This window comes from Lottia gigantea (assembly GCF_000327385.1).
Source record: "Lottia gigantea unplaced genomic scaffold LOTGIsca_60, whole genome shotgun sequence".
Classification (NCBI taxonomy): Eukaryota; Metazoa; Mollusca; class Gastropoda; family Lottiidae; genus Lottia; species Lottia gigantea.
Window position 1 is genome coordinate 1,064,163 of NW_008710050.1, and position 25,940 is coordinate 1,090,102.

General features: G+C 34.4%; 5 protein-coding genes across 5 annotated transcripts; 3 read left to right on the plus strand and 2 right to left on the minus strand.

Annotated features, from left to right (window-relative positions):
- The first annotated feature begins 2 nt into the window (after positions 1–2).
- On the plus strand, positions 3–2,469 carry LOTGIDRAFT_235170 (hypothetical protein). Its single transcript, XM_009064135.1, has 3 exons — positions 3–123; positions 1,072–1,224; positions 2,048–2,469. The coding sequence occupies exons 1-3, from the start codon at positions 9–11 to the stop codon at positions 2,413–2,415; spliced, it is 636 nt and encodes a 211-aa protein (XP_009062383.1). The 5' UTR covers positions 3–8; the 3' UTR covers positions 2,416–2,469.
- Positions 2,470–5,886: 3,417 nt separating this feature from the next.
- On the plus strand, positions 5,887–8,011 carry LOTGIDRAFT_166723 (hypothetical protein; the record flags this gene model as incomplete). Its single annotated transcript, XM_009064136.1, has 3 exons — positions 5,887–5,892; positions 6,810–6,885; positions 7,371–8,011. 3 exons carry the CDS (start codon positions 5,887–5,889, stop codon positions 8,009–8,011), a joined length of 723 nt encoding a protein of 240 aa, XP_009062384.1.
- Positions 8,012–10,565: 2,554 nt separating this feature from the next.
- LOTGIDRAFT_235171 (hypothetical protein) lies at positions 10,566–16,879 on the minus strand (the record flags this gene model as incomplete). Its single annotated transcript, XM_009064137.1, has 10 exons — positions 16,776–16,879; positions 15,829–16,013; positions 15,393–15,484; positions 14,905–14,970; positions 14,190–14,291; positions 13,447–13,511; positions 12,765–12,892; positions 11,813–11,903; positions 11,187–11,306; positions 10,566–10,633 (listed from the first exon to the last, which is right to left on the minus strand). The coding sequence occupies exons 2-10, from the start codon at positions 15,895–15,897 to the stop codon at positions 10,566–10,568; spliced, it is 801 nt and encodes a 266-aa protein (XP_009062385.1). The 5' UTR covers positions 15,898–16,013; positions 16,776–16,879.
- Positions 16,880–19,636: 2,757 nt separating this feature from the next.
- LOTGIDRAFT_127930 (hypothetical protein) lies at positions 19,637–21,127 on the plus strand (the record flags this gene model as incomplete). Its single annotated transcript, XM_009064138.1, has 3 exons — positions 19,637–19,821; positions 20,328–20,504; positions 21,025–21,127. Coding segments are annotated over 3 exons (465 nt in total), but the record flags the coding sequence as incomplete, so codon positions are not given.
- Positions 21,128–22,764: 1,637 nt separating this feature from the next.
- On the minus strand, positions 22,765–24,965 carry LOTGIDRAFT_220251 (hypothetical protein). Its single transcript, XM_009064139.1, has 2 exons — positions 23,421–24,965; positions 22,765–22,992 (listed from the first exon to the last, which is right to left on the minus strand). Exons 1-2 carry the CDS (start codon positions 24,680–24,682, stop codon positions 22,989–22,991), a joined length of 1,266 nt encoding a protein of 421 aa, XP_009062387.1. The 5' UTR covers positions 24,683–24,965; the 3' UTR covers positions 22,765–22,988.
- Positions 24,966–25,940: the final 975 nt, after the last annotated feature.

Below are 25,940 nucleotides of genomic sequence, written 5' to 3' on the forward strand. Positions count from 1 at the left end.
GACGCAATATGATGGTCAATGCTTATTTGATGTTGATGGTGGTCTTGCTGTGGGCTGGAACATTACCTGTGGCCAGTCTTGAAAATCAAGATCAGATGCGAAGAATGTTTTGGGGAAAATCTGGTAAGTCGAGGGTTGATTTATTCTCTATTATCAAACTGCTAAACCACAACGAAGACGTAATATTGCAGAGTGAATGCTCGCTACAACATGAATGTTTAAAATTTGTCGACCAAAAACTCTATTTTTAAAGACATGGCAAGTTAAAATATCCATTATCTTCTGGAACAACTGATAAGAGAACAGTAGATACCAGCGTAAAAATTTTCCTCAGGTAGGTTAACTATCAACCGTTCTTCCATTCTGGTTTACTGTTTTTGGTGAGCATTCAGAATTTTTAAGGGGGGAGGGGGCAATTCATTTTCCCATTTCCCGGTAGCTGCAGGCCTACCACACCTGGTCAAACGAAGCCAATCGTATTCTAACTTGTATCTGCTTTCCGTAACTTGTATTAATAATTTCTCACTGTTCACTGTACCTCGTCTATGTACAACTTCACCAAGGAAGGATCTTGACCCGGGTACTTAATAAACACTTTATACTACAGTTTTAAAGGTATACTACCTCTTAGAATAGACATAAAATTTAAAGTCTCAAACTTAGTCAATAAGTTTATATATTCATCAGTTGGACTTATCAGGTGCCATGATTAAAGAATAGAAACTCTATATAATTATATATAATAACTACATGATTATTGAATAATGCTTCAAAGTGTGTTTCAAACTTACTTATTTTAATGAATAATTACTTAGTTTAATGAATTATTACTTAGTTTAATAAATCATTACTTAGTTTAATGAATTATCACTTAGTTTAATGAATTATTACTTAGTTTAATGAATTATTACTTAGTTTAATAAATTATTACTTAGTTTAATGAATTATTACTTAGTTTAATAAATTATTACTTAGTTTAATGAATTATTACTTAGTTTAATGAATTATTACTTAGTTTAATGAAATATTAAGAGGAATTATATCTAAAAGCTACTGATATATTATTTGTAGTGTGTAATAGGTATATACTACCTGTGAACGCTGTGTGGATACAGAGAGCTAGATGTGAGGACAATAAACAGTTTCAATGTCCAACAGGCTTTAAATCCCAGGTTCAGACAACGTGTAGAAACGGATTATGGCATTTGGAACCAACTTGTCAAGGTAAAATATATAACTTATAGACTGTAATTAGAGTTTTGAATCGTCCAACTCAGAGAAGACTTACAGGTGAATACGACTTTGCAGAATTGCACCGAAATTTCTCTATTGGCTTCAGGTACGACTTGATTGCACGATCTTCATCTGATTTTAACTTCAGTTGGCAGAGATAATAAATAAACAAAACAAATGAAGTTAATTACTTCCTCAGTCGACGTTAATAAAGAATACAAACATTGCTTTACCATATAATTATACAAAAACAGTCCAATTAAAATTAAACTTTCGATTTATTTTTTCTACTACACTCCAGTTAAGGTCTAATTACTCCCTTCTTGTTTCTTACTATGAATAATCTTTGCCCTGACCCTTGACCTCTGCCTTAACCAATCGAATTACACTGAGCTAATTTAAAACAACCTTCAACAACGTTAGCCACAGTGGCACAGTTTAGTTTCAATGACTTGATAACCTAGTCTAATATTTCTTGGAATTCAACTTTTGTTCGAGTCACGTGATCCCAGCGCTTGAGAAGGAAGACATTTGATTGGCTGGTGGTGTTATCAAACAGATAAATGTAATATAGAGGGGCAGTTAGACGCTAACTGGAGTGGCTACATAAAATTAAAGGCTAACAAAAACTGTACGAAAGTTTGGGATTAGACTAAGGAAAAACAAAAATATTTATTTTTGAGCACATGCATGATTTTTGATTTTATTCTATTGATTCGAACTAATATTATATTATACTTATATTGTAAGGCATGGGCAGAAATTACTGTTTTCGTGAAGCTAAACGAAGTATTGTCTTATTCTGGTGTTTCAGATTGTTACAAGTATACCAAGGACAGGTTTGCGGCTGTCGATATCTTGAACGGATTCTTAAATAAAACTCAGGCAGAATGTGATGATTTATGTTCTGGAAATGGCCAATGTAGTTCTTTTGTTGTAAACTTTGCCAAGGACTGCCTTCTGTTTTCACCCCCGATCTTCTTTGCGTCCTACAACACCACTTTGGCCCAGTGTGTAGATGAATGTTCCAAGCTGGACGACTGTTTGTCGTTTAGTCACGTTGGTGGAAGTGGACGATGTTTTATTTTTAATGCTACTATAAGTATAGTAAACAACACTGCACCAATCAGAAGTTTTTCTGGTGATACCCTAGTAGAAAAAATCTGTCCAACTATTCTTTAAAAGTTATCCTCGATATTTGTTATATTTATTTATTCCTATTAAAAATTATGTATTTTTGTGTATTTGAGTCAAAGCCTTAAAAGAGATCGTTATTAGGTTTTCTAAATTTTTTATGGGTATCTGGGACACTGATAGCATATAGTGATAAAGCATATTTTGCGATTAGTGACGTCATCTAAGAATTAGTTTAAGAGGAATTGCAGGAACCACAGACGTCTGGTTGAAAATTGGAATTGTACAAATTGACGCTATCATTGTCCCAGATAACATAACATATTTTGAAAATCTCTTTACAATCTCTTTAAGACATTGAATATCGTATGGGATGAATGTTAATGTAAATTAAACGATAATGAATGAGGGAAATCGATAGTAAATCGTGTTTCTCGGTATTTTGAATAGAACTTTATCATAATGTTATTATACTAGACAATAGGCCTACCTCACTTAAAAGGATGGCGATTTCTCCATGTTTTATGTGTATCGGGGCCTCTCATAGAATTGATTTCCACCATTCCTATTTTCAATCAGACATCTGTGGTTTCTATCCATTAAAACTAAGTGTTTGATGACGTCAAACGAGGAGTGTCTTGTCAATATTACAAAATAATACTATTCGGGCCTCCGATACTCATAAAGAATGTAGAAACCTCTTTACAATCCCTTTAATTTCTGCCGTTGTATTTTGTGAGGGCTATTTGTCGCTCCGTTGCTTAATCTTAGATTTACCAGCTGGTGTAATTAAAGGAACACTACGTCCTAAAATGAAAATAAAATTAAAAAATTTAAACTTGGCCAAGAAGAGCATTTATTCATCAGTAGATATACCTGGTGTCATAAATAACATAACAGGATACTTATATAATCCAATAAATCAAAAAAACTTAGTAATTATCCATAAATATGCAATTAACTATTGATCAAGCGTTTTTCAATAATTACTTAGTTTTATGACTTTTCCAGATTTTACAGGGATTCTGTTGTAACTTTATGACACCAGGTAAGTTCACTGATGAATATATACTCATATTGACCATTTCGAGAAATTAAATTTAATGTTCATTCTTAGGCGTAATATCAATTTAAAAACAGCTTCGTACCGCATTTCCGAATAGTAATACGATTTATGGTTCGCATGCAATTAAATTGCAAGGCACAAAAGGATTAACTCTAAAAACAAACCACATTTATTCCTAATATTTGCTTGAAAACTCTCTCTAAATTGCCTTTATTAGGTCACAATGCTGGTTTCTATGACAAACTCTTTTCCGAGACGTTTTTCTATTCAAGGGAAATAACTTTATTTTAATACAGACCAATGTAATTTAAAGATTTATAAATACATCGGTTGCTGTTGAGGACATCGTAATAAAGATTACTAACCATTGAGTACATAGTAAGGCTGGGGTTATTTACCACGTTGTACATTGGAGTCAACAGCAGAAAAACATCACGGCTTAAAATTTGCAGACTTTCTGTCGATGGCAAGTCGGTCGGTGACGTGTAATCCAGTGCATTTACAAACTCTTATAAAAACACTGGCCTAGGGACTACATTAGAATACATCAATTTGATACGAAAGAAAGAGCCTAATGTTGTCAAGGTATATAACCTAGTAGTAGCTTGACATTGTGAAGATGACATTCAGAACAACCCCAACCAAATTTCAACTATAATCTCTATATACGGTCTCCTTTATTATATTATCATCATACTAAATTACTTAGCTTAATGCTTCGCAAAAAGTTTCGATTTTTTCCTTTTAATGGAAGAAGAATCAATGATGTAAACTTATTAATGCTGCATGAAAGTTATTTATAATCGCGTTGCTAAAATATTTAAAATACATTTTTCGTTTTTTTCAAGTCCTCTTTTGTCTCATACTTCTTATCCATTTTGTTTGATAATTTGCAGTATTTTTTTTTTAATTTTTAATGTTTAAATTGATTAATTATTACTTTCATTGTTAAAGTTTTATATTCTCTATAAGCGGATTACATTAATTTTAGTCTCAAGATTCTAAAAATTTTTCAATAATAAGTAATATAAACAAACCGGCAAACAAATTAACAAATAAATCCTAAATCGTAATTGTAATACGGTCTGCTTTTTTTCGTAAGGTACATTATCTTTAGAGAATATGAAAAAGTGGTTGCTTAGCCAAATATTTGAGGATGCCCGAATTTCTAACCCCCCGCCACTGTGCCTAGCATGTTATGCCCACTTTCCTGATAAAGTTTCAATATATCAAAGGCGGTCGCCAATCTGTGTCAAATCGTACCAAAAACTAATTTGTACAAGATATTGTTGATTTCATTAAACATGTATAATTTCATTAAATTTGGATATAAACTGTCACCAAATTTTTATGCATTTTGGCTAAGTCAAGAGCAATAACTCCATTCCATTCATTGGAAAATCTTCAAATTCAGACTTGACCAGGATGTCATTGTAATAGATGATCACACCAGATTTCATTTAAATCGGATGAAAACTGAAGTCTCTATACAGTGTTCACAAACAAATTTTGAATTGTTTTTTCCTTAGAAAAGGCCAATAACTCAAAAACAGTTCATCAAAAAATCTTCAAATTCTGACTTCACAACAAAAAAATTCATTAAAATCAGATAAAAACTGTAGCCTCTATTGTGTATCAAATATCAAGCCAAAGACCAATACTACTTTAAAATTGTGCATTTTGTCCCTTTAAATATTACAGCGATTTTGATGGATGTTAGCTGATAACTGTTACGATGTGGGCGTGGCTTATTATGTAAATATCGGAACTTAATAGTTGGAAAATATAATAGAACTATTAGTTGGAAAATATAAATTTTAAACTCGGCAATCAATATAGAAAGGACCAGATTAAAGTCTCTCGGAATATCGCTAAACAAAGCATTCTGAATTCATATCAGTCAGAATTAATAGTCACTCAACACAGTCAGGCACTAGAAGAAAATGTTTCGTCTGAGAATTTTCTTTCTAACCTGTTTGGTCCTAGTTTTGGTTGGTGCTAATGATACATTTGCCAACTTCCGAGTTGCCAAAATTATAACCGATACATGTGACTTTTCTACTAAATTGAAGACAATGACTGTTAGTTTCCTAAAATGTGCTTTTAGGTGTGGAAGATTCATGGAATGTAGAAGATTTCTGTACTACAAAACAACCATGAAGTGCAGGTTATTTTTGGATGGGAACAATTGTTTGGTAAAAGGTGATTCGTCTGGATATCGATGTTTTATAAAGGTACAATTTACTGTCAAACTTTTATTAAAGGGACAGGTGTGCCATTATGGGGGTTGATTTGAGTCTTGAATATATGTAAATAGTCTTCAGAAGGATAACCGGAGGGAGCCGCGATTGCTCAGTGAGTTAGACGCTTGCTCGCTAAGGTCCAGGGTTCAATCCTGGCATAGGTTGAGATAATACCTTCAGATTTTTTAACCCGGTTTCTCCCTGTCAGTGATGCAGGTAAGAGGGGCTGACATGGAAAAAACGTTTAGTCGGTGTGCTACAGGCTGTGCACGTTAAAGATCCCTCGACAGTTGGAAATCGCAGGCTAATACCGCTGTCCTGGCAAAATTTTTCTCATTGCACCCTGCATGGCGTTACCGTCTTCATTAGCCCACATGGAAATGTACGCAAATCATATAATTCCAGTAAAAATATCTCTATCTATTTCTATATGTCTTTTCTATATATGTCAGTGTCACCAAAAAAGACGACTCGTCTGTTTAACTTTCAAACGCGAATAATTATGGACATATATGGATTTGAAGACTCAAGTTTCGAGAGTGACCTGTGAACACTATAACTGATGACAAATTACCGCATGATTAGTCAAATAATGGCACATCTGTCCCTTTAAGCAAGAGTTCGGGGGAATGTTTTAAACTCATCGCTCATTAAGGTTGTGTAGTGAAGGACCAGGATGTAAGGTGATATCATAATGATAACCTGGTAGTCATCTTCACAATATCAATCTATTATTTACGTCCAATACCTTGACTGCCACCAGTGGCGGAACCAGGTTTACATCCGAGGGGGGTAGAGGAGGGGCGAAATATCTGAGATTGCCCGAATTTCTAACCTAGTTATGAGATTTTTGCCCGAAAAACTTTCGGAGCTGCGAGGGGGAGGGGGGGAGGAGGTGCCCCTCTGTCCCCCATTAGGTTCCGCCACTGACTGGCACTGTTTTGTAACACGGAAGTGTGTAAATACAGCGATTTGGAAGTATCGTACGTTAGCTAATACAACCAATCAGAGTCCTCGCTGTCATACAATCGAATCGAATCGCTGCATTCTGTGACGAACTTCATATTATAGCTTGACATTCTTAAGAATCTCGATACTAAATATAATCCGATATTCTCCCTTTACTGTTTCAGTCTTTTGGGTGTGTAGCTGACAATTGCACGTGCCCTTGGGGTTACTATGGTGATAAATGTACACAAATAGCTACAGGTAAAGATTCCTTGAATATTATTGAGGTGCCAATAACCAGGCCCATAGCTACAGGGAGGCGAGGTCGGGAGTGGGGGAGGCAATGTTCCCCCAAAGTGAGTCAGTCTGTCCATCGGGAGGCTGGCGCCAAGGTAAACGATGAAATATGACGTTCTTTATGAGCCTGAGAGTCAATACAGCTAGACGAAACGTGATGATGTTTAAACTGTCATTTTAAAATAGATTTGAATAAAGGGACAGATGTGCAATCTTTTTATTAACAATCTTACCTTAGTCTCAGAAACGGTAATTTGTTTTAGCTAATCAGTAATAGTGTTCACAGCTCACCGTGGAAATTTGAGCCAGAATTATCAGCGTTTGAATGTTAAATATATAAATATATTCAAGACTGAAATCAACCAACATCCCCCGCCCACCCATCTGTCCCTTCCCTGCTGTGGGTTCTATTTCTGTGTCATTATTAATCTACTAAAATTGTTTTTCAGATTGTCGGGATTATAAAGAGAAAGGATATACAAGGTTGAGAAGAGTTTTAACAACAATTCATCCCGTTAATTCAACCAGACCGTTTGAAGTTTCTTGTTACCTGAATTTAGTGGGGAGTATGGTCATATTTGAACGAGATAGTAGTTGTTCCATGCAAAACTTTAACCGCAGTTTACACGATTATGAGATTGGATTCGGAAATGTTCCGTGGAATGGATGGCTTGGATTTGATAAGATATTCCAAACGTCCAAACCAACAATGGCTTTACACGTAATTCTGAAATATGCTTCAGGTTTATCTTGTGAAGTTAAGTACAGATATTTTTCTATCGGTAATAAATCAAGCCAGTACACGTTTCATGCTGACAGAATTCAAACTAACACTATCGACTTCTGTGGCGATTCTATCATGGGTGGTAATGGTACGCTAGAATTAACCGGTCGTCCTTTTTCAACGTTTGACAGTGATTTGACGGGAGTTAATTGTCCCGCGATTCTAGGCGGAGGATGGTGGTTCGCTAATAGTAGCAATTGCTCTGATAGTTTTGTAACGGGGAGCGAAATGAAGGATAATTTCTGGCGAAATTTGTTACAAGATCAATATATCTCTAAGGTGGTATTTAAAATCTCTTATTATTGATTCAATAGATAGTTTACTCATCAAACACGTGCTGGTATAATATTACCAATTTTCATCTAAATCTGTCAAGAATTGGACTTTCCAGAGTGATAACAGGATAAAACCTGAACGCGTTTGTACGAACAAGGGCAATAACTTATACTAATTATTTTTCGATTTTTCTGATTTTAAATAGGATTCATCCTTGGGTGGTTACTAACACTCATACCAAGTTTCATCAAAATCCGCCAAGAATTGCGCCTTCTAAAGTGTTAACGAGCGTTTCAAGAACAAAGGCATAAACTCATACTAAATATTTTTCGGGTTCATCCTTGGGTAATTACGAAATCAGTCAATAATTGTGCCTTCCAGCAATTGTGGACGGAGGGACGGACATTGGTGACGGCAATATACGCCCCCCATTCCACGTGGGAGTATAAAAACGGTATGAAATAATCAGTAGGTATGAGGAGATGAGAGTTGATACTGGGCCGACACTCTGAAGCACTTAACAGTTAGGAAACATGGTGACCTTATTTACTTTCCGTTTTCATATCGTCACGATATGAGTCGTTTGATACAAAGAGTATTTGTAAGCAATTCCAATTTTCAGTCAGATGTCTGTGATTCCTGCAATTCCATAAAAAAGAAGTGTTTGATGATGTCACTAATCGCAAAGGAATTAAGAGCATTTTGCTATTAGCGACGTCATCAAACATTTAATGGGATTCCAGGAACCACAGACATCTGCTTGAAAATTGGAATGGTGCAAATTGATGCTATCAGTGTCACCGATACACATAGAAAGTTTAGAAAAATTCTGTACAATCCCTTAAAATGTTTAATGTATGTTTGGTTAACAGATAGTCACAATAAAGCTTTAAGACAAACTTATTTTATAGAACTCCATATCAGCCAAAATTCAAAATATTTCAAAATAAAGATTCAAATTCTACTCTGGCGTCAATCTTCCTACGTGAATATTACATTAGCGATCTACAACATATTCAGATTCAGAAGGGGTATTCCACTGTTTTGTACAAAAAGTTTTCATGATCAAAAACGTCGTAAATTTTACCTGAAATGGCTCGATATTATTAGTTAAAACCTTCAGAATAGGCGTTTATTTTACTCAAATCCGTATACTTAGTTTTCTAACAGCTTCCAATGTATAACGAACTTAAAAACCTTACGTAATGTTTTAAAATATTTTTGGCGTTTAAAATTAAACGGCTTTTTTTTTTCAATAAATCTTTCAGATCCGTTAAAGGGCACATTTCTCTAGATTTTGGTGTATAGTTTTTACAAATAAGAGCAAAAAAAAAAGCGAAATATCTCTTTCAGCTTTACGGAAACTGTCGAGGATTGACGAATTTTCACAACGGTATGATCTTTCTGAAAAAACAAATATTTAAATGACCAAATCCCTTTCAGTATCAGAATTGTCATTTATTGTATCTTCAGATATATACAGTGGAGTCGCGTTAATCCGGTTGCCGCTTTTTACTGGGTACGAAATATTTACTATGTACATTTACCCGTTAATCCGGTATCCGGTTCCACACGGGAACCAATTATCAAATTTATATTTTAGTTAGTAGTCACCATCCAGTCGCTTGGTCACTGTGAGTAATACGTAAATAAAACAACTCATTGCCTGTAATTTTATTATTATACATTATAAAACTTACTTAAATTACAATATTCAAATATTATGCAAATTGTTCACAACCCCAGCTTTTACTCCACACTAATAATATACTCTTTATTGTACATGGGTTAGAATTAGGTTCATTAAACCAAAGTGACATGGTTCTGTTTAACATGCAGTCCATGGGGACAATAATAATAGAGATAGATGTCATATCACCCCCTTCAGTTACAGCTAGTGTTCCAGGTAAAATACCAATGGCAGGAAATATGGAATTCATAATGATAATATATTCAGAAACCCTGTAGTTGATGTTGGTGTCAGAATACATAAAGCTTCAATAGGAAAGCAGGCTGAAATAGGTCAGTTATCTGAAGATCGCATGATGTGAAACTCAGAGTAACAGCAGTTTCAGGTTCTATTTTAATATTTCTAGACATTCTATAAATAGGATAACCTGGAAGAGATCCTGTCCATGTATTATGATAGCACTTGTATGACTTGTGCTGGGTTTCACTCATCGTTGTTTAAAACATGTCACTTTATCAAAAAATAGATTGGACCAGGCTTCCCTTTCTCCAAATATCTTCTTGAAGAGTAGACCACGTGTTCATATCAAATACAGTTAGAAAAGAGTTGATTGGCTGGTTTGAAATTCAAGAATTCATGAAAATATATATATTACCTCAGTACCTGCTATAGAGAAACACGGTAGAAAAAAGAGATATGGAAGGCTTCACTCTTCACCCTGTATATTTGAAATCTTATAATATATAATATAGTGATAACTATTGTATATTTCACTGGTGTATATCAGTCTTGAAACCACAGAGTGATCTCAGGTGTTCCAGAATAGTAAACATATAGCTCTGTATTTCACTAGCACTGTTTCATATATAGTATACAATCTAGTTTATGATCATTTCAACTGCAACATTTTGATTTCTGTTTATTTTTAGCTTCATATAAATCAGTATTTTCTTTCTGTATACCTGAAATTAGTCATTATATATTTTCAAAACTTTTATCAATATCAAGCTATTACAAACTTCATCTTATACCTTGACTGCAATAGCAACTATTTTTGTATCATGGAATGCAGTGATTTGATTGGATTGTACCTCAGAGAATACAGCCATTCAGAGCTCTCAACAGACAGACTTTAAACATTATGTGTTTATATGCTATGTGTTTACATTCTGTCTGTCAAGGCCTCTGATTGGCAATTGTCAAAATATATATTTTTTACCTTTCATCAATTTGAAATGCACAGGACTTGAGCATTAATTGCCCTTTTCTATAATTAATTTGATGTATAACAATGTATTAGACAATTAGTTTAATAATGAATATATTATACCTCAGGAAGGAAATCTGTTATTTTAACAGAGAATTTGATTGAATGGAAATTAATTGACCCAGATCAGAAGATGCATAATAACATTGACAGATCATGGATGACAAGTGGACTCACCCTGTAGAAGAAACATCCTGATAATGTACATTTATTAACATGACTAGTGGTGAATTCTATAACATACTTACTGATTAAATTACTACCAATCTGTTTAGAAGAAACTGTTTTTGTTGACTCGAGTTCATTTAGTAATAAAGAATCGTATGTTAAACACACGGCTCGGAAGAAAAATTCTCGTACATTTAAACCTGAAATATCATAGCTTTTTACATTATTTTTAAGTTTTATTGGTTTATCAGATAACACAAGGATTCTGTTGTATATTTATTACACCAGGTAAGTTTACTGATGAACAAACACTCTTGTTAGTTGAGTTTTTGAAAATTCAAATTGTATGACCATTCTAAGATTTTTAAAGAACAGGTTGTTTTCTTTGATTAAAGTTAGCTAAATGTTAGCTCTACCAGTTGATATATACTTATATACTACCTATACCACTTATTAAACTCGAAAAATAACATCTAGTTTGTCTACAATAATATATATATATATATGACAACATGATAACAGTCAACTGTTTCTTTCCTAGAAGATCTTAAAGTCTATATAATATCCTGAGGTGAAGAATGAAGATCTGTACACTAAGATAAAGTGTTCAAATATAATGGTAAGATGTTCTTGGTGTGCCTTATACATAATTGTGTTCTATATTTACAATCACACAGAAATCTAGCATCTAACTTTTAATACCTACCATTTTTAGCAGATACAGCCCAGAATTCAGCACCTAGTTTATTGGCTTTTTCTACAGCTCTACTTTCTATATCTTCATACGCTGCCTCTGACTATAACATAATAAAATAAACACATTTTTTGATATTTTTTGTCTCAATTGTAATCTAACAAGTTTTCTTCCACAGTTGCATTAGTTTCAACCAATCAAATCATGTCATGTTAGACCAATTTCTTGCCTGAAAAATTGTGAGAGGCGGCCATATTGCTCTACTTTGTGTTTCGCAATCACACAATTAACAAGTGGTTGCCTAGCAAGATACGCCAACTTTTCTCATACATGTTCAGTATATCAAGGACAGTCACCTATCTGTGTCAAATCGTACAAAAATCTAATTCGTGCAAGATATTGTTTATTTAAACGAACACACATTATTAAGTAAAAATCTAAAATAAACTGTCACCTCTATCGCCAACAAATTTTGATGCATTTTACTAACTCAAGGGCAATAACTCAAATTCTGTTGATCGAAAATCGTCAAATTCAATCTTGACTAAGATCTCATCATTAGAAATGATCACACCAAATTTCATTCAAATCAGATAAAAACTGCTGTCTCTTTTGTGTTCACAAGCCAATTGTGGACAGACGGACCGGCGGGCTGTCAGGGGCAACGACAATATACGACCACGATAATGTGGGTGTATAAAAATTGTAAGCAAGAAACAGATTCTATCTATATCTGTTCATCATCACATTAATTATGATAGTCATTTGAAGAAGTAAGGATAAAACTGAACCAAATATTATATTACATTATATTCCTGATATTGATATAGATAGCCAACTAAATGTTTAGTCTCTGTGTATAATACACACCCTCAGTTTGGTAAGTCCTTTTTACGGTAAAACAACTGTGCATTATACACACTAATATACAGTATATCCCTCTAGAAATAATAGTTTTATTTACCAATAAATCTCGTTTATTTCCCACTAAAAATTTGACAGGATCATTGGCATTTTCTGAAGCATCTACCATCCATTTCTCTACATTATTTAAACTTTCTTCATCGGACAGGTCAAACGCTACTATTACTACTATAAATAGACATATTGAAATTCAATCATTATAACGTTTTAAAGAGGCATTCCAATTTTTAACAATTAGTACTCTCTGTTTTTAATCAACCCTTTTAAAAATCAAATTCAGTTTGATCACCAAGATACCTAAATATAAATAGCATACTTTAGAAATATTCTGAGGTATAATTAATGATGTTTTTGATAATAATAATTTTGTACGAAAGAGCAGAATGTCCCTTTATGTAATAAATCTGGAATTTAGCAGTGCTCCCTATTATTTTTCAAAAAACCCAAGATATCATAACAGTTGTCCAAATAAGCCTCAATTTTATTACATTTTATCAACCATGGAATACGCTGAACAACATAAAAATATAAAGTTTTAACTGTGTATACTGTCTGAGAGGAATTCTGAGCTTACAAACTCTCATCAAAGAGTGTAGAGAGGATACTCTGTGCATACATAATATAGTATTTAACTTAAGAACGATAAGCAGATACTGTTATATGAACCTGTGTTATGAACCCAAGAACATTACTGTTGTGTGATAGTTTAATATTAAGCTTACCATTAGCACCTCTATAGTATGAAGCTGCTATACATTTAAACCTCTCTTGTCCGGCTGTGTCCCATCTAATAAAGAAAATAAAATATCTAACAGGGGCTTTAAAAATTTCCCAGTCTTAAATTGTAGAAAAAGATGAAAACTTTGCTGACCAGTAGTATGTAAGGGTACTAGAACATTAGCAGCAATAGTTATAAATCTACAGGCTGTTTACACCGAGACTGGGTACAAAAGGGACGAGATATGCTTGTGAATTTCGGCTGAACTATTTTCATCTCGCAGCTAGCAGTTGTCCACAGTTCCATTAGCTTGGTGGTCAAGCAACGGGAAGGACATCCTCCATAGCGGTTGATTAATTTTAGGTCATCTTGCTCTGCTTATATATGAACTCCTGACCAGCAATGCTCCATTCGGCTCCTTCTCTGTGCCGCCTGTAGCATAAATGAACCCTAATAGAGTCACATAATAAAATCAACTTAAACACTATCTATATTTGACCCTGGTGCTTTAAATTTCCTGGCAGAAAGACAATGTATTACAAATACCAGAATATAAATTTTTTTCCTTTATTCTCATAAAAGCAATTGATTCATGCTACATACTATGTCTTAGAGCTGGACTGTTTCTTTCATTTGCTGAAATATATATTGAAGGCCAAGAAATTAGTTTGCCAATACTGAGCTAATAACCTGATATTGGTCTCAATAACTGAATATAATATAGAATGATCTAACTGTAATACTTACATTTGTAAAGTAAAGTTTGTAGATAAAATACTGAATTTTTCTACTTCAAAATCTACACCTATAGTAGCTTTATAATCTCTATCGAATAAATCATGACAGAATCTACAATATAGAAAATATCGTGGGTGACCGCTTGAATCCTTGTATATGCCATATTTGGTCATTTTGACTTTTTGGTACAGTTCGAAAGCTTTTAAAAGCGCAGATCTTGTGATCAAACTTTGTATTCTTAGCTTGATTGTACATAACTCAAAAAAGCACCAATTAAATAACACTTATATAAACAGTCAGATTTAAAACCTCGTAAAATATATTATTATACAAGGTTCAATGTTCCTTTTCTGTGGATGAAAATGAAAAACCTCGTGTACTGTATTATTATACGAGTTTTTGGTTCAATAAGCCGGAGATCTCAAATTGTTATACGAGATTTATATTTTCAAAGAATGAAAACCATGTATAGCGATAAAAAAATAATAAATAGGATTTTAACAAATTACGCGTACAAATAGTTTTTTGCGTTTTTCTGGAAAAGTAATTTCGTGTCATATATCGTTATACGAGGTTTCAAGCGGTCACCCACGATATATCACCTGTTTCAGTGAAACACGGTACAATGTAGTAGTTTTGTATATGTTGAAGGGATGATGGGATTGAGTGTATTTAGGTAGGTATGAAGAGACCTGTAGGTGTGAAAACAGAAAGTAAAACTTACCTGTTAACAAAACATGTTTTACCAACAGAAACATCTCCAACTATTACTGCTTTAGAAATCTTTAAACTGAAAATGAAATATGTTAATAAAATATCAATTATTTTATAACTTACAATAATGAATAACTTAGAAAATAAGTTTGGCTATAAACACTGTATGTGACCCCGCACATCAAACCAGGTATTAAGTAGCATTTGGTGTATGTAGAGCTATTAGTATATTTGGATTCCTGGCATCATCAGCTACATTTTGATACCAATTCCATCTCAATAGCTTTCTCCATTCAGATGATATAGTCAATTTAATATCCAGATTTGAGTCCCTTTTAATTCTTCACTGCCAGCTTATTACTGGGCAGTGCAACTTAATACCTGATACAATGTGCAGGGTCACATATTCTTCTCTCTTACATATAAAAAATGATCTGAAATTGATTTCTATGGAATTTTCCTTAACAAAAATAACACAAAAAATGAATAAATTCTTACCCCACTGTCCCTGTTCTATTTTCTGATGAAGCTGCTTTAACTTTCGGATGAAAATTCATCTTTTGATACGGAGTTGCGTCAGCATGGTAAGCCTGAAATAAAAATGTGACAACTCCTAAAAGTGTCTATCTTAATTCTTAAATTATCATTATAAATCTTATTGCATATAATTAAGAGTTTTAACCAATCATAAATGTCCATGTATATACAGTCTGGATAAATAAAAAAAGACTTTTTCACCTTTTTTGATCGGTCACTCATTGGAATTCTGTTGGTAATTCTCTTCTAATTTAGCTAATCATGAATAAATTAATGACATGTGAGACAAACTGGTATTTAACCAAGTCATTAGAACACCTCTACTTTCTATTTATATCACTTTTATAAATGAAAATAAAGAAACCGTTCTGAGATATCTTCTGAGCTCCTTCCTTACCTGTTGAAATTTGGAGACAATTCTGTCTTTAGCCACATTATTGGATAATACTGTTCTTCCTGAAGACATAGCATAGGATTTGTTGAGAATTTAACGAGTTTATAACCAGGCCTTTAACGTATTCTGGTGGAACTAGAAGTATACTTCTCCAATCCAATAAAGCTACACTCTGAGTTCACTACTTTCTGAAATGAAATTTGGCCATAATTTTTATATGAAGTGAAACATCAACAACAAAATACTACTGAGAGTCTTAGGACTCTTATAAGTCAGAAGTAGGGACTATGGATTTCAGCATTGGAATACATCAATTTGGTAAGAAATTAAGCTACCTACTTCTGGAGAGATTTACAAGATAAACAAATAAATCAAACATGCAAAGGAATTGTTTCAGGGTGTTAATGAAAGGGGATCTAATCTACCATGGACAAGAACATTACTCATATATTTATTCCTTTTGTAAGCAGTCACCAAACATTTAGTATAGATGTTTTGAGAATTTGTCCTGAAGTTATTTATAAAAGTTTTTGACAATCACATAGGCATTTTTAGTTCACATTCATTTTCTGGGAAGTGTGTCTATTTTAAATGTAAATTACATGAACCTTATATTTCTATGGACCTGAAGACATTCTAAGACAAATGCCCCAGTGAAATACCATAAAATAGAAAAATTTATTTGGATTATATTTATGAAATGAGAAAAAGATCAATGTTGTCAGACAGTAAAATGTTATTATTACATCAACAAAAAGGGGCACCTGTTAGCAAAACAATAGACAGGCCAAATAACAAATAAAACTCCAGTCTAAACCAGTCATCGACTCCGGTACGACTCCAATTAATCCAGACAGAATGATTTGTTAAAAAAAGCATGAAATATAGGTGGAGTTCTTTAAAATTGACACTTGTCAGCTTAATCAAAGTAACTTCGGTAATTTACTTACGATTTACATTGGTAAAGTTAGATTTCGGGTATTTTCACTGCATAAAAGAGAGAAATCGTTGAAATACTTGTTAAAAACTTTTAATGTTTTGATAAATGTCAAGGAATTCCAAACGGAACCGGAAATACGGGATTTCCCCAAAATCATGCGCACTGCATAAAAACTCTAGTTACGGCTTAGTCTCTGACAGCCAGACATCTGTCTTTCACCGCAGACTGGTCGATAGAGGCCAAATTTCTGTTACATGGCATTTTCATGTCACTGGCCAAAGACAACCCTGAACAAAAATATGATCTAATCTAATGCATTTTCTTGACCTTATGATTAATATTTTTTTTTTCTATATAATATATAATATGATGTATTTTCTGTATTAGGTAACGGACAATGGTCCATCAAGTCATTTTTTATCGTATTTACAATCGTACCTCAAGTACTCTTGAATAATTAAAATTAGATGAGAATTTTGTTATTATTTTTAATGAGACCCTAATGGAGACAGACAAAAATATAATAACAATGAAACCAAATTCTAATCTAATTTGAATTAGATTAAGTCTACTTGAAAGCCAGAGTAATCAGAGTTTAAAAAGTAGTTTTAAATAGATTTTATTTTTCAACCAGAATCAGGTATCTGTGAGGTCTGCAATCCCCATAGTTTCGGCTACTATTTTTTGAATGAATTCAAAATTGTGTAGGGTCCCTAAGCCCCCTGGGTCCTAGGAGATTGTGTGGATGTGCCACTGTCTGTTTTGGTGGGTCCACAATCACCTTCAGTTCAAACAAATAAACTAATGACAATACACTAAGAGAATGGTTTAAACAATATTTTATTCATTTTTTCAAGGTATATAAGCTTTATAGAAAATAATATTTTGGAAACAAACCGAGCCTTCTGTTTTGTCTTTTTTATGAAAATGCTTTCGAGGGATCTTATAACGCTTGCAGCCTGTACCACATGACAAATTATTCAGATTTGCCTCTACTTTGTATCCACCCTTCTTGTACTTCACTCCAGGCAAAATGAAGAATGACAATATTTCCTGGTGTTAGTTTCCACTACAGAATACTCAAGATCAATTATTAATTAAATTTCATTTTTCAACCGGAATCAGGTACCTGTGAGGAAACCCATTGGTCTGCAATCCCCATAGTTAAGAAAACTATATTTTTCGAACGAAATTGTGTAGGGTCCCTAAGCCCCCTAGGTCCACTATAGAATACTCAAGATCAATATGTAGACAATTATTGTTCTGATGTAGTTAATATAACAATAAGATCTAAAAAGCCACACTCCCTCTATGTTCATTTAGCAATGTAAGATAAGATAAGCTTACGAAATAAATCTAAACAATCAAAAAGTTTGTGGAAATCCTGAAGCCACGTATAAAGTTGGTCTGATTCTTATGAAAATGGCACGGAATGTCTTCATTCTCACATTAATTAAAAGTGGTCTGAGTTGTATGATTTTTTTCTGAGTTGTCTTTTTAAATTAGTCTTGATTCAAAATTGTGACATAATCAAAATGTCTTAACAATAATAATGGAGACATTGGACGTGAAACTAACCAAACTGTTCAAAAAATTCATGCTGAAAATAATTATTATTGTTATTGAATTAAGAACTTGGTTAGCTTTCCCTGAGCTTATTTGTGTGAATGTCAAGGAAGACCTAACGGAACCGGAAAATTACAGAACATGCGCACTGAGTAAAAACTCCGTGGACCGGAAGATGTGAACCCTTAATCTTCCTTTATCGTCAACATGCCTCCAAAGAAGAAGCCAGCAGCGAGTATGTCTAAAAAATTACAAATAAATCCATGTTCCCTCTTTCTTAAAACTTTATCTTAGTGGGAGATAGAATTAGATACCTCCTTTCTCTGAAATGAAACCGCAATCGCCTCCACGACCCGCAAATGAATGGCAAAATCGCTACATATCGCAATGTCCGTCAGCATGCTTCTCTATGCTTGTTGAACTTTTAACAAATTTTCATTGAGGCCTAAAACAAGTATAAGCCACTTATTAATTGATGTAACCTACTCGAAGATTTGCCATTAATTACTTGGCATCTTCAGATGTGGTCAGTCCTGTTCAGGGTGAACGTGGGTTATTTTTTAAAGGCAAAATATTTGGAAGGGAAGTGGAAGTGTGTTTGTTTTTTTTCTAATGTGGACTAGATCTAGATCATTTAATCTTTTATCTCTTATATTGATTTCTAAAAGTGCAGGCTATTGCCACTCTCCTGGCGATATTCCCTTGATTGCACAGTGTTCAGTCTGAATGTGGATTATTTGTCATCAGCCCCAACACAAACAGGTTGGGCCGGTCTATGGCAACCCAAGTATTTTAGAACTTAAATCAGAAAACAGGAAATACCAAAAAATAATTCCGACTGAATGTTACAAAACATTCCTTCAGTACCAAATTGTCAACCTGTGGAATTCCCTGCAAAACTTTGTTATAAATTCAGAAACACTTAACCAGGTCAAATCCAACATCAACAAAGCTTGGAAAGAAGAAGAAATTAAATCTACACCTAGCACCATGTTTTAAACTTTGATAACCGGCAATCAGTTACCTTTTCATGCGCATCCTATAAACCAAATAAAATCAGTACCAAGGATGTCTCAGAAATAATCTCACGTAAAATCTGTAGACTAAAGGTATAAGATGCAATAGTAAAATCTAAAACTCATTCATATACTCTTATATTTGACAGGTGCCCCAAAGGCAGAGGAGCCTAAAAAGGAGAAGAAACCTGCAGATAAGAAGCCAGCTGATAAAAAGCCAGCTGAAAAGAAAAAACCTGCAGAAAAGAAGCCAGTCAAGAAGCCTAAAGATGCCAACTTGAAGCCTGTCAAAACAAAATCTGGAAAACCATTAAATGCCAGACAGAAGGCTCTGAATGCTAAAAAGGCTGCTCTTAAAGGTGTTCACAACAAGAGAATCCGAAAAGTTCGAACAACTCCCTCGTTCAAGAGACCTAAAACCATGAAATTACCAAGAGCACCGAAATACGTCAGAAGTTTAACAACTAAGAGAGGGTAAGTATTGGGTCACAAAAATTCTGAATGGTGTATGTGTTTCGATACATAGTATTCTATATATCTTAGTGCTGTAATCTAACCTTACCACTTCTATGTCTTCTACAGGTTTACGTCCAATAATATCTTATATATATATGATGTGATGTGTATAATATATAGTGATGTATGCTAGCTTACCTGAAGGTCCAGGGTTCAAGATAAGACCTTTGGATTTTTCAACACAGTTCCCAATTTCCCTCTGTCAGTGATGCAGATAAGAGAGAGACTGTCATGGAAAAAGTGTTCTGTTTGTTTATGACAATAAACCGAGGCCCTGTGAGCTACAGGTTGTGCATGTTAAAGATCCGTCTACATATGTAAATTGAAAAAGATTACACTGTTCTGGCAAAATTTCCCTCTTTGTACCCTGCATGGCGTTACCTGTCTTCATTAGACCACATGGTGCAGAAATGTAGGGCTTAAAACTCAATTTCATTTCTCATATGACTTGTTTTCTATTTCAGCCTAGACAAATATAAGATAGTAAAATATCCTTTGACAACTGAAACAGCCATGAAGAAGATAGAAGATAACAATACACTGGTATTTATTGTTGATCGACGAGCCAATAAATATACTATTAGTAACGCTGTTAAAGCTCTCTATTCTATTGAAGTAGCGAAAATTAACACCTTAATCAGGTAGGCAGATTATGATAATTTGAATTCTCCTGAAAATAAAATAAGAAATAGTAGTTTTCCATTGATTGGCATCATAACGCTTTCTACTTCTCTTTAAAGGGAAAGATGGGGGTTGATTTTAGTCTTGAATATATGTAAATAGTCTTCAGAAGTACTAGAAATGTACATTTGATCCTGTAACCACATTATACATGGTAGTGTCACAAGAAAAAGATGAGTCTCGATTTAACTTTCAATCTCAGATAATTTTGGACACATGGATTTGAGGCTCAAATTTCGACAGAGCCGTGAACACTATTACTGATTGGCTTAGCTAAAAAATTCCTGTTTCTGAGACTAAAGTTACAATTGGTCAAAAAATGACTCATCTGTCCTTTTAGCTACTCTTTTGAAGTTGATATTTCAAATGATACTAAAATAAGTGGCAGAATTCATGTTTTAAAACATTCTAGTGGGACAGTACAGTAATAGTTTCTATCTCATACACTTATATTCACTGACCAATGTTTTTAACTTGTAGACCTGATGGTGAGAAGAAAGCTTACGTCCGACTTCCTTCAGATTATGATGGTCTGGAGATTGCCAGTAAGGTAAGACCTGATTATATATTTTATATTTCTTAGGGATAAAATTATAGATTGTGGTACGTTCTTTCACAGAATTCAATATAAATAATGAATATACATAGTAAAGTAACTCTGATCATTGCAAAGCACTGGTGCTGAAATGTCCATGGCTACATTTAACCCTTCAACTTCATTCTGTAGAATGCTTTTAGCCATCTCAGCGAAAAACTGAAAATTGTCCATGGAAGACACGTACAGATAGCAGATCAGTCCACATTTTATATTTTTCTCCCATAACGAGGCAAAACTAGAACCTGTTTAATTCATACAACACGTAAAAATTTTATCAATTTCATTGGACAAATTATTTATAGTAGCCAATCAATGTTATAGGATTTTGTACTTTTAACCCTTACTGTATTATGTTGAAACAAACCAGTGATTTTTTTATTTTGTCTTCTGGCTTTTGTTTGCTGAATAGTTATGTCCCTTTACCCAGAAAATTCAATGGGCAAATGTCTACTTTGTTTTTATTTTTAATTACTAGAAATAAAAAGTCTCCATGAGCAAGGATTTTTTTTAAACGCTGGGTTGTGAAGAGAACCAAGATATTAAATTTGTCCGGCCTAATATTGTATCAATAGAATTTTACTTCAAGTTTATTTTTTTTATCTTTCAGATTGGAATCATCTAAATTACTGGTTGTACAATAAAAAAAATAAAAGTGAAAAATTCAAATATTGTTTTATTATTTTTCTATAGTACATGTATAACCTCACAAATCCTTTGAATTTAGCCAGTGACCAACAGCCCAATAGTGGATCAGATGATCTGTACATAAAACTCAGTGCTCCTTGCAGCCCCCCTCTCCAAAATTACAAAAGAATGCAAAAAGTAGTGTTCTGTACTATGTTCAGTATTGGATTATCAATACAGTAGAAGCGAATCATTCGTGTCCGTAACTCGTGTATTCATTTCTTCTATTTTGTACTGTATTGGTAATCTCTCACCGGTTACGTGTATTCGCTGCCTTAGACCCATTTTTGCAAAAGCAGGTTACTTCCCTTTAGTCAGAAGTGTATGATTACAAAGACCAAGTTGGACCCATCAAAAACTAAAGAAGTTTCCGCGTGTGCTTACCAGTCTTGCAGATCAGAAGGGCTGGCACGGAAAACTTGTCCAGTTTGTTTGGGTAATGAACCTATCCCCATGGTTATTGGCTTTGCATGTTGACGCTAGTTATATAGACTTGATCAATCGCTACTCTAATCGGTACATTCCGTCTATCTGGTTGGTATCAGCTATCTGTAATCAAACGAAACTACGTATGGTTTTTACACACACACGCACGTTCACAATTAATTCACGTAATTAATAATGTTATTTCCATTAAGAATCACACGTAGTTTCATATGATCTGTAATGAGAAAGGGCTAAACAGCCAAAAGAGTCTAATCATTCGATCGCTTGGGCAGAGGGCATAGCCGTCCCCCCTCGCAGCCCCGAAAGCAAGTTTTTCGGGCAAAAATCTCATAACTAGGTTAGAAATTTTAATCTCAGATATTTCGCTTCCACAGAACTGTCACATTTTGAATCACAACCTTTACAGTTGTCTCTCCATCCGGCCAGTTTGCCCCCTAATTGTATCCCAATTGTGGAGGGTCGCCACTAGTTGCAGTTAGGACTGTTTCTTCCTTGAACTTTTTTTATTGAGAAAATGCTAATCAAACAGATTGTCATAGTTTATTTTACATATACAAAAAATAAATATTCATTGGTCGTTCGTAATATTTACAGATAAATTAATTATGCTTATCGCGCGAGAAATATCTCTCATCGTTTTAAAATGGCATTGTAAAGTATATATACATAATTTATACCATTGTTACACTGATTCCATTTCATTTCTTCAAACATCTTATCTGGAATAACAAAAAAAAATAGCTTGGGATTACTTTATGTCCCCACAATACGGCGCTTTTATCCCGTAAGATGAGAAGACTAGTCAAGTCTGCGGCGTGGATGAGTTATTAGAAGTAGTTCATTGCTATAATACAGCCACAATGCTAAACCCAGCAACTTCAAAGAGAAGTTCGCCCCCGAACACCACCCCCCCCCCCCCCCTCCCCTTCGAACCATAATGTCTGAAAACGGGCTTGTATTTTACAAGAATAAAAGCTTATATTCACAAAGATCCTATCTACCAGCTAGTTCTTTGCCAAGCCTCTTTATCCCTACGCACACACGGCTGTAATAGTATAGGGAAAGCTGACTTATTCAGTATACATTTACATCTGGGTCGACCATCAGTTTATTCATATATTCACGCATTTTCGTTTGTTTGACCTACCTGAGGTCGGCTGTAGTCTGAAGGGTTATTTCTGAATTATCTTCCGACGCTGTACTGAAATTAGAATCTATTGAATCAAGCGACATAGAACTTCCGGATCCGGTTTTTCTTAAGCTTGATCTTGAACCGTGCTCCTTTTCTCCGACATTAGCGCCACCGTACAGTTCCTCCATTTCTCTGGGCGAGCACCGAGGCGTTGGTTGAGGAACAACATTATCAAATCGAACAAAGTCCATGCACCAGATATCGTTCCTTTCATCGTACTCCTCCATACGGGCAAACCTGTGACCCCAAAGTATCTCCTTGGCGCTGTATGACGTTCTAGCTTGACAGAGTTCACCAGTCGATTCTATGGTTCCCTCCAAGATGTAGATGATCTCGAATTTGTCCAAACAGAGTTCTTCCGGTTTGATATCCCATAATGGACTGTTTGCATCAATATCGTGTCGGACGACCACTGGATACATCAGGTAAAGCGTGTCGTCCATACCATTAGCGTTTAAATCCAGTTTGTGCTGATACAGCGGGTATATTTGACGCTCTTGCGACACGTGTTTCTTTACTAGCATAGCTTGAACCTTGGTCTGGATCAAATGAGTTCTACGCAGATCCCCAATCCTGACTTGCAAGCTGACCATGCCGTCTTCCTTAGCGATGCAAGCACTTCTGGAAAATACCAAAGTATGGCGACGGTGCTTTGGTCTTGCAAATTTGACGAACATGAACCCAAGGATGATCGTTTCTACAATAAAGCCTAGAGTCATTTGTAAATAAACTAACGGAATCGTAACTGGACACGTGGGTTGTGGGTACAGAGTTCCGTATCCGACTGTAGATTGCGTTTCAATAGAAAACAGGAAACAGTCCCAGAACGAGGTAACCTTCTCAATGCAGGGAACCCAGTTGGTGTTGCCGATATTGTGAAAATCGCCATGGATGTAGCAGACGAACCAATACACAAATCCAAAAACGATATAGGACGTGAAGAATCCACCGAACAGAGTCAAAGTTACCCACCGCCATTGCATGTCCAATAAAGTTACGTAAAAGTCTTTCAGAAATCTCATTTTTCTGTTGGGGATTCCACGATAAGCTATATTGCTTTGTCCCTCCTTTCTGATTAAATTTCGTCTCGGTTTTAATTTTCGACCCCATTTTGTTTTCTTTCCTTCGTCTTGTTTGACTTTCAGCTTGGAAAACTTGTAGCCTTCCCATCTAGGATCATCGTTGTAAATGTCCAGTTTTAGGTCACTCGACGCCATCTTAAACAGTCGGAATTATTTTTTTGAAAATTTCACAAAAATAGCATACCACTTTCACTGATCCCTTCAAAATCGTACAACTTCTTTTTCACTTGAAAAAATGAAAACGCAAATCAAGTCCACAATTTGAAAATTTACTGAGGCCTTCTTGTCTTTGAGAGCTCAAGCCCAGCACTTCCTGTGACGTATGGTTTGACCGTACTTCCGGTGTGTTATCGTCTGGTTCTCCAGTTGCTCCTCTGATGGAAATTTCTCAAATGAATGAACTTGTTGGTTGTGTATGGTTGGTAGATGTAAAGAGTTGTCCTTTTAACACGTGTTTTCTATCCCGGATCAGGTACGGTGTGAAAGTGGGTTGGACTTGTATTCAAGATAGCAATAGATCCAAAACATCAACTTATACTTCGTGTCACAGTTGACAAGACTTTGATTGACAGGTTTGTTGGTAATGAAGGTTTATGATACGAAGTGACAAATAAGACACTTTTTTTACTGATAGTTGATCGATAGGGTACCTGTCATAATTTTATGTTTTAACGATACCGATCGCCTCGAGGTTTTTATCATCTCGTCTATTATTCTTCCGACTGTTTTCTAAAGAATATTACTCCATGTTATAAGCCTATTGTTTAAGATAATTATAAAGGATATTATCGAACTATGATTATATCTGATTGATCAGTTGATAATGATGATTGATTATCGATTTGATATCTTTTTGTGAATTTTGCCGTTTCTTATAAACAACGAAATTTGTGTTTAGATGAATAAAAATGCAAGAATTCAAGGCTGAAATAAACAGTTTTTATATACATTGTACACAAACAACAAATTCAAAACTGAATTAGGATATAGTCATCTTTGCCTTAGATTTTTTTTTTTGGTTAAGCTCTGAATTATCATAAACATTAATTCATTTTGAGTCTAAAGGTAACAAATTATTTATTTGCTAAAATGTTGAAAATGTATTTCAATCTACAAAGAAAACAAGAAGACATAGCACAACATACCACAAACACTTCTTAATAAAATATTGTTAACTTTCATTTTTTTTCTAACTTTTTAAAATGTTTCGGGAAAACTGATAGCATCGAATCCAATCTACGATCAACTGTATACAGGACCGTACTTTGCGGCATTGTCGCCCCGAAAAAAATAAATTATAACTGTAATGTTTATTGCAAAGAAAAAAAATTGATTGTCCCCTTGAAAATATTCTGAAAACTGACCAATTCCACTACTTCAACTAAACACCATA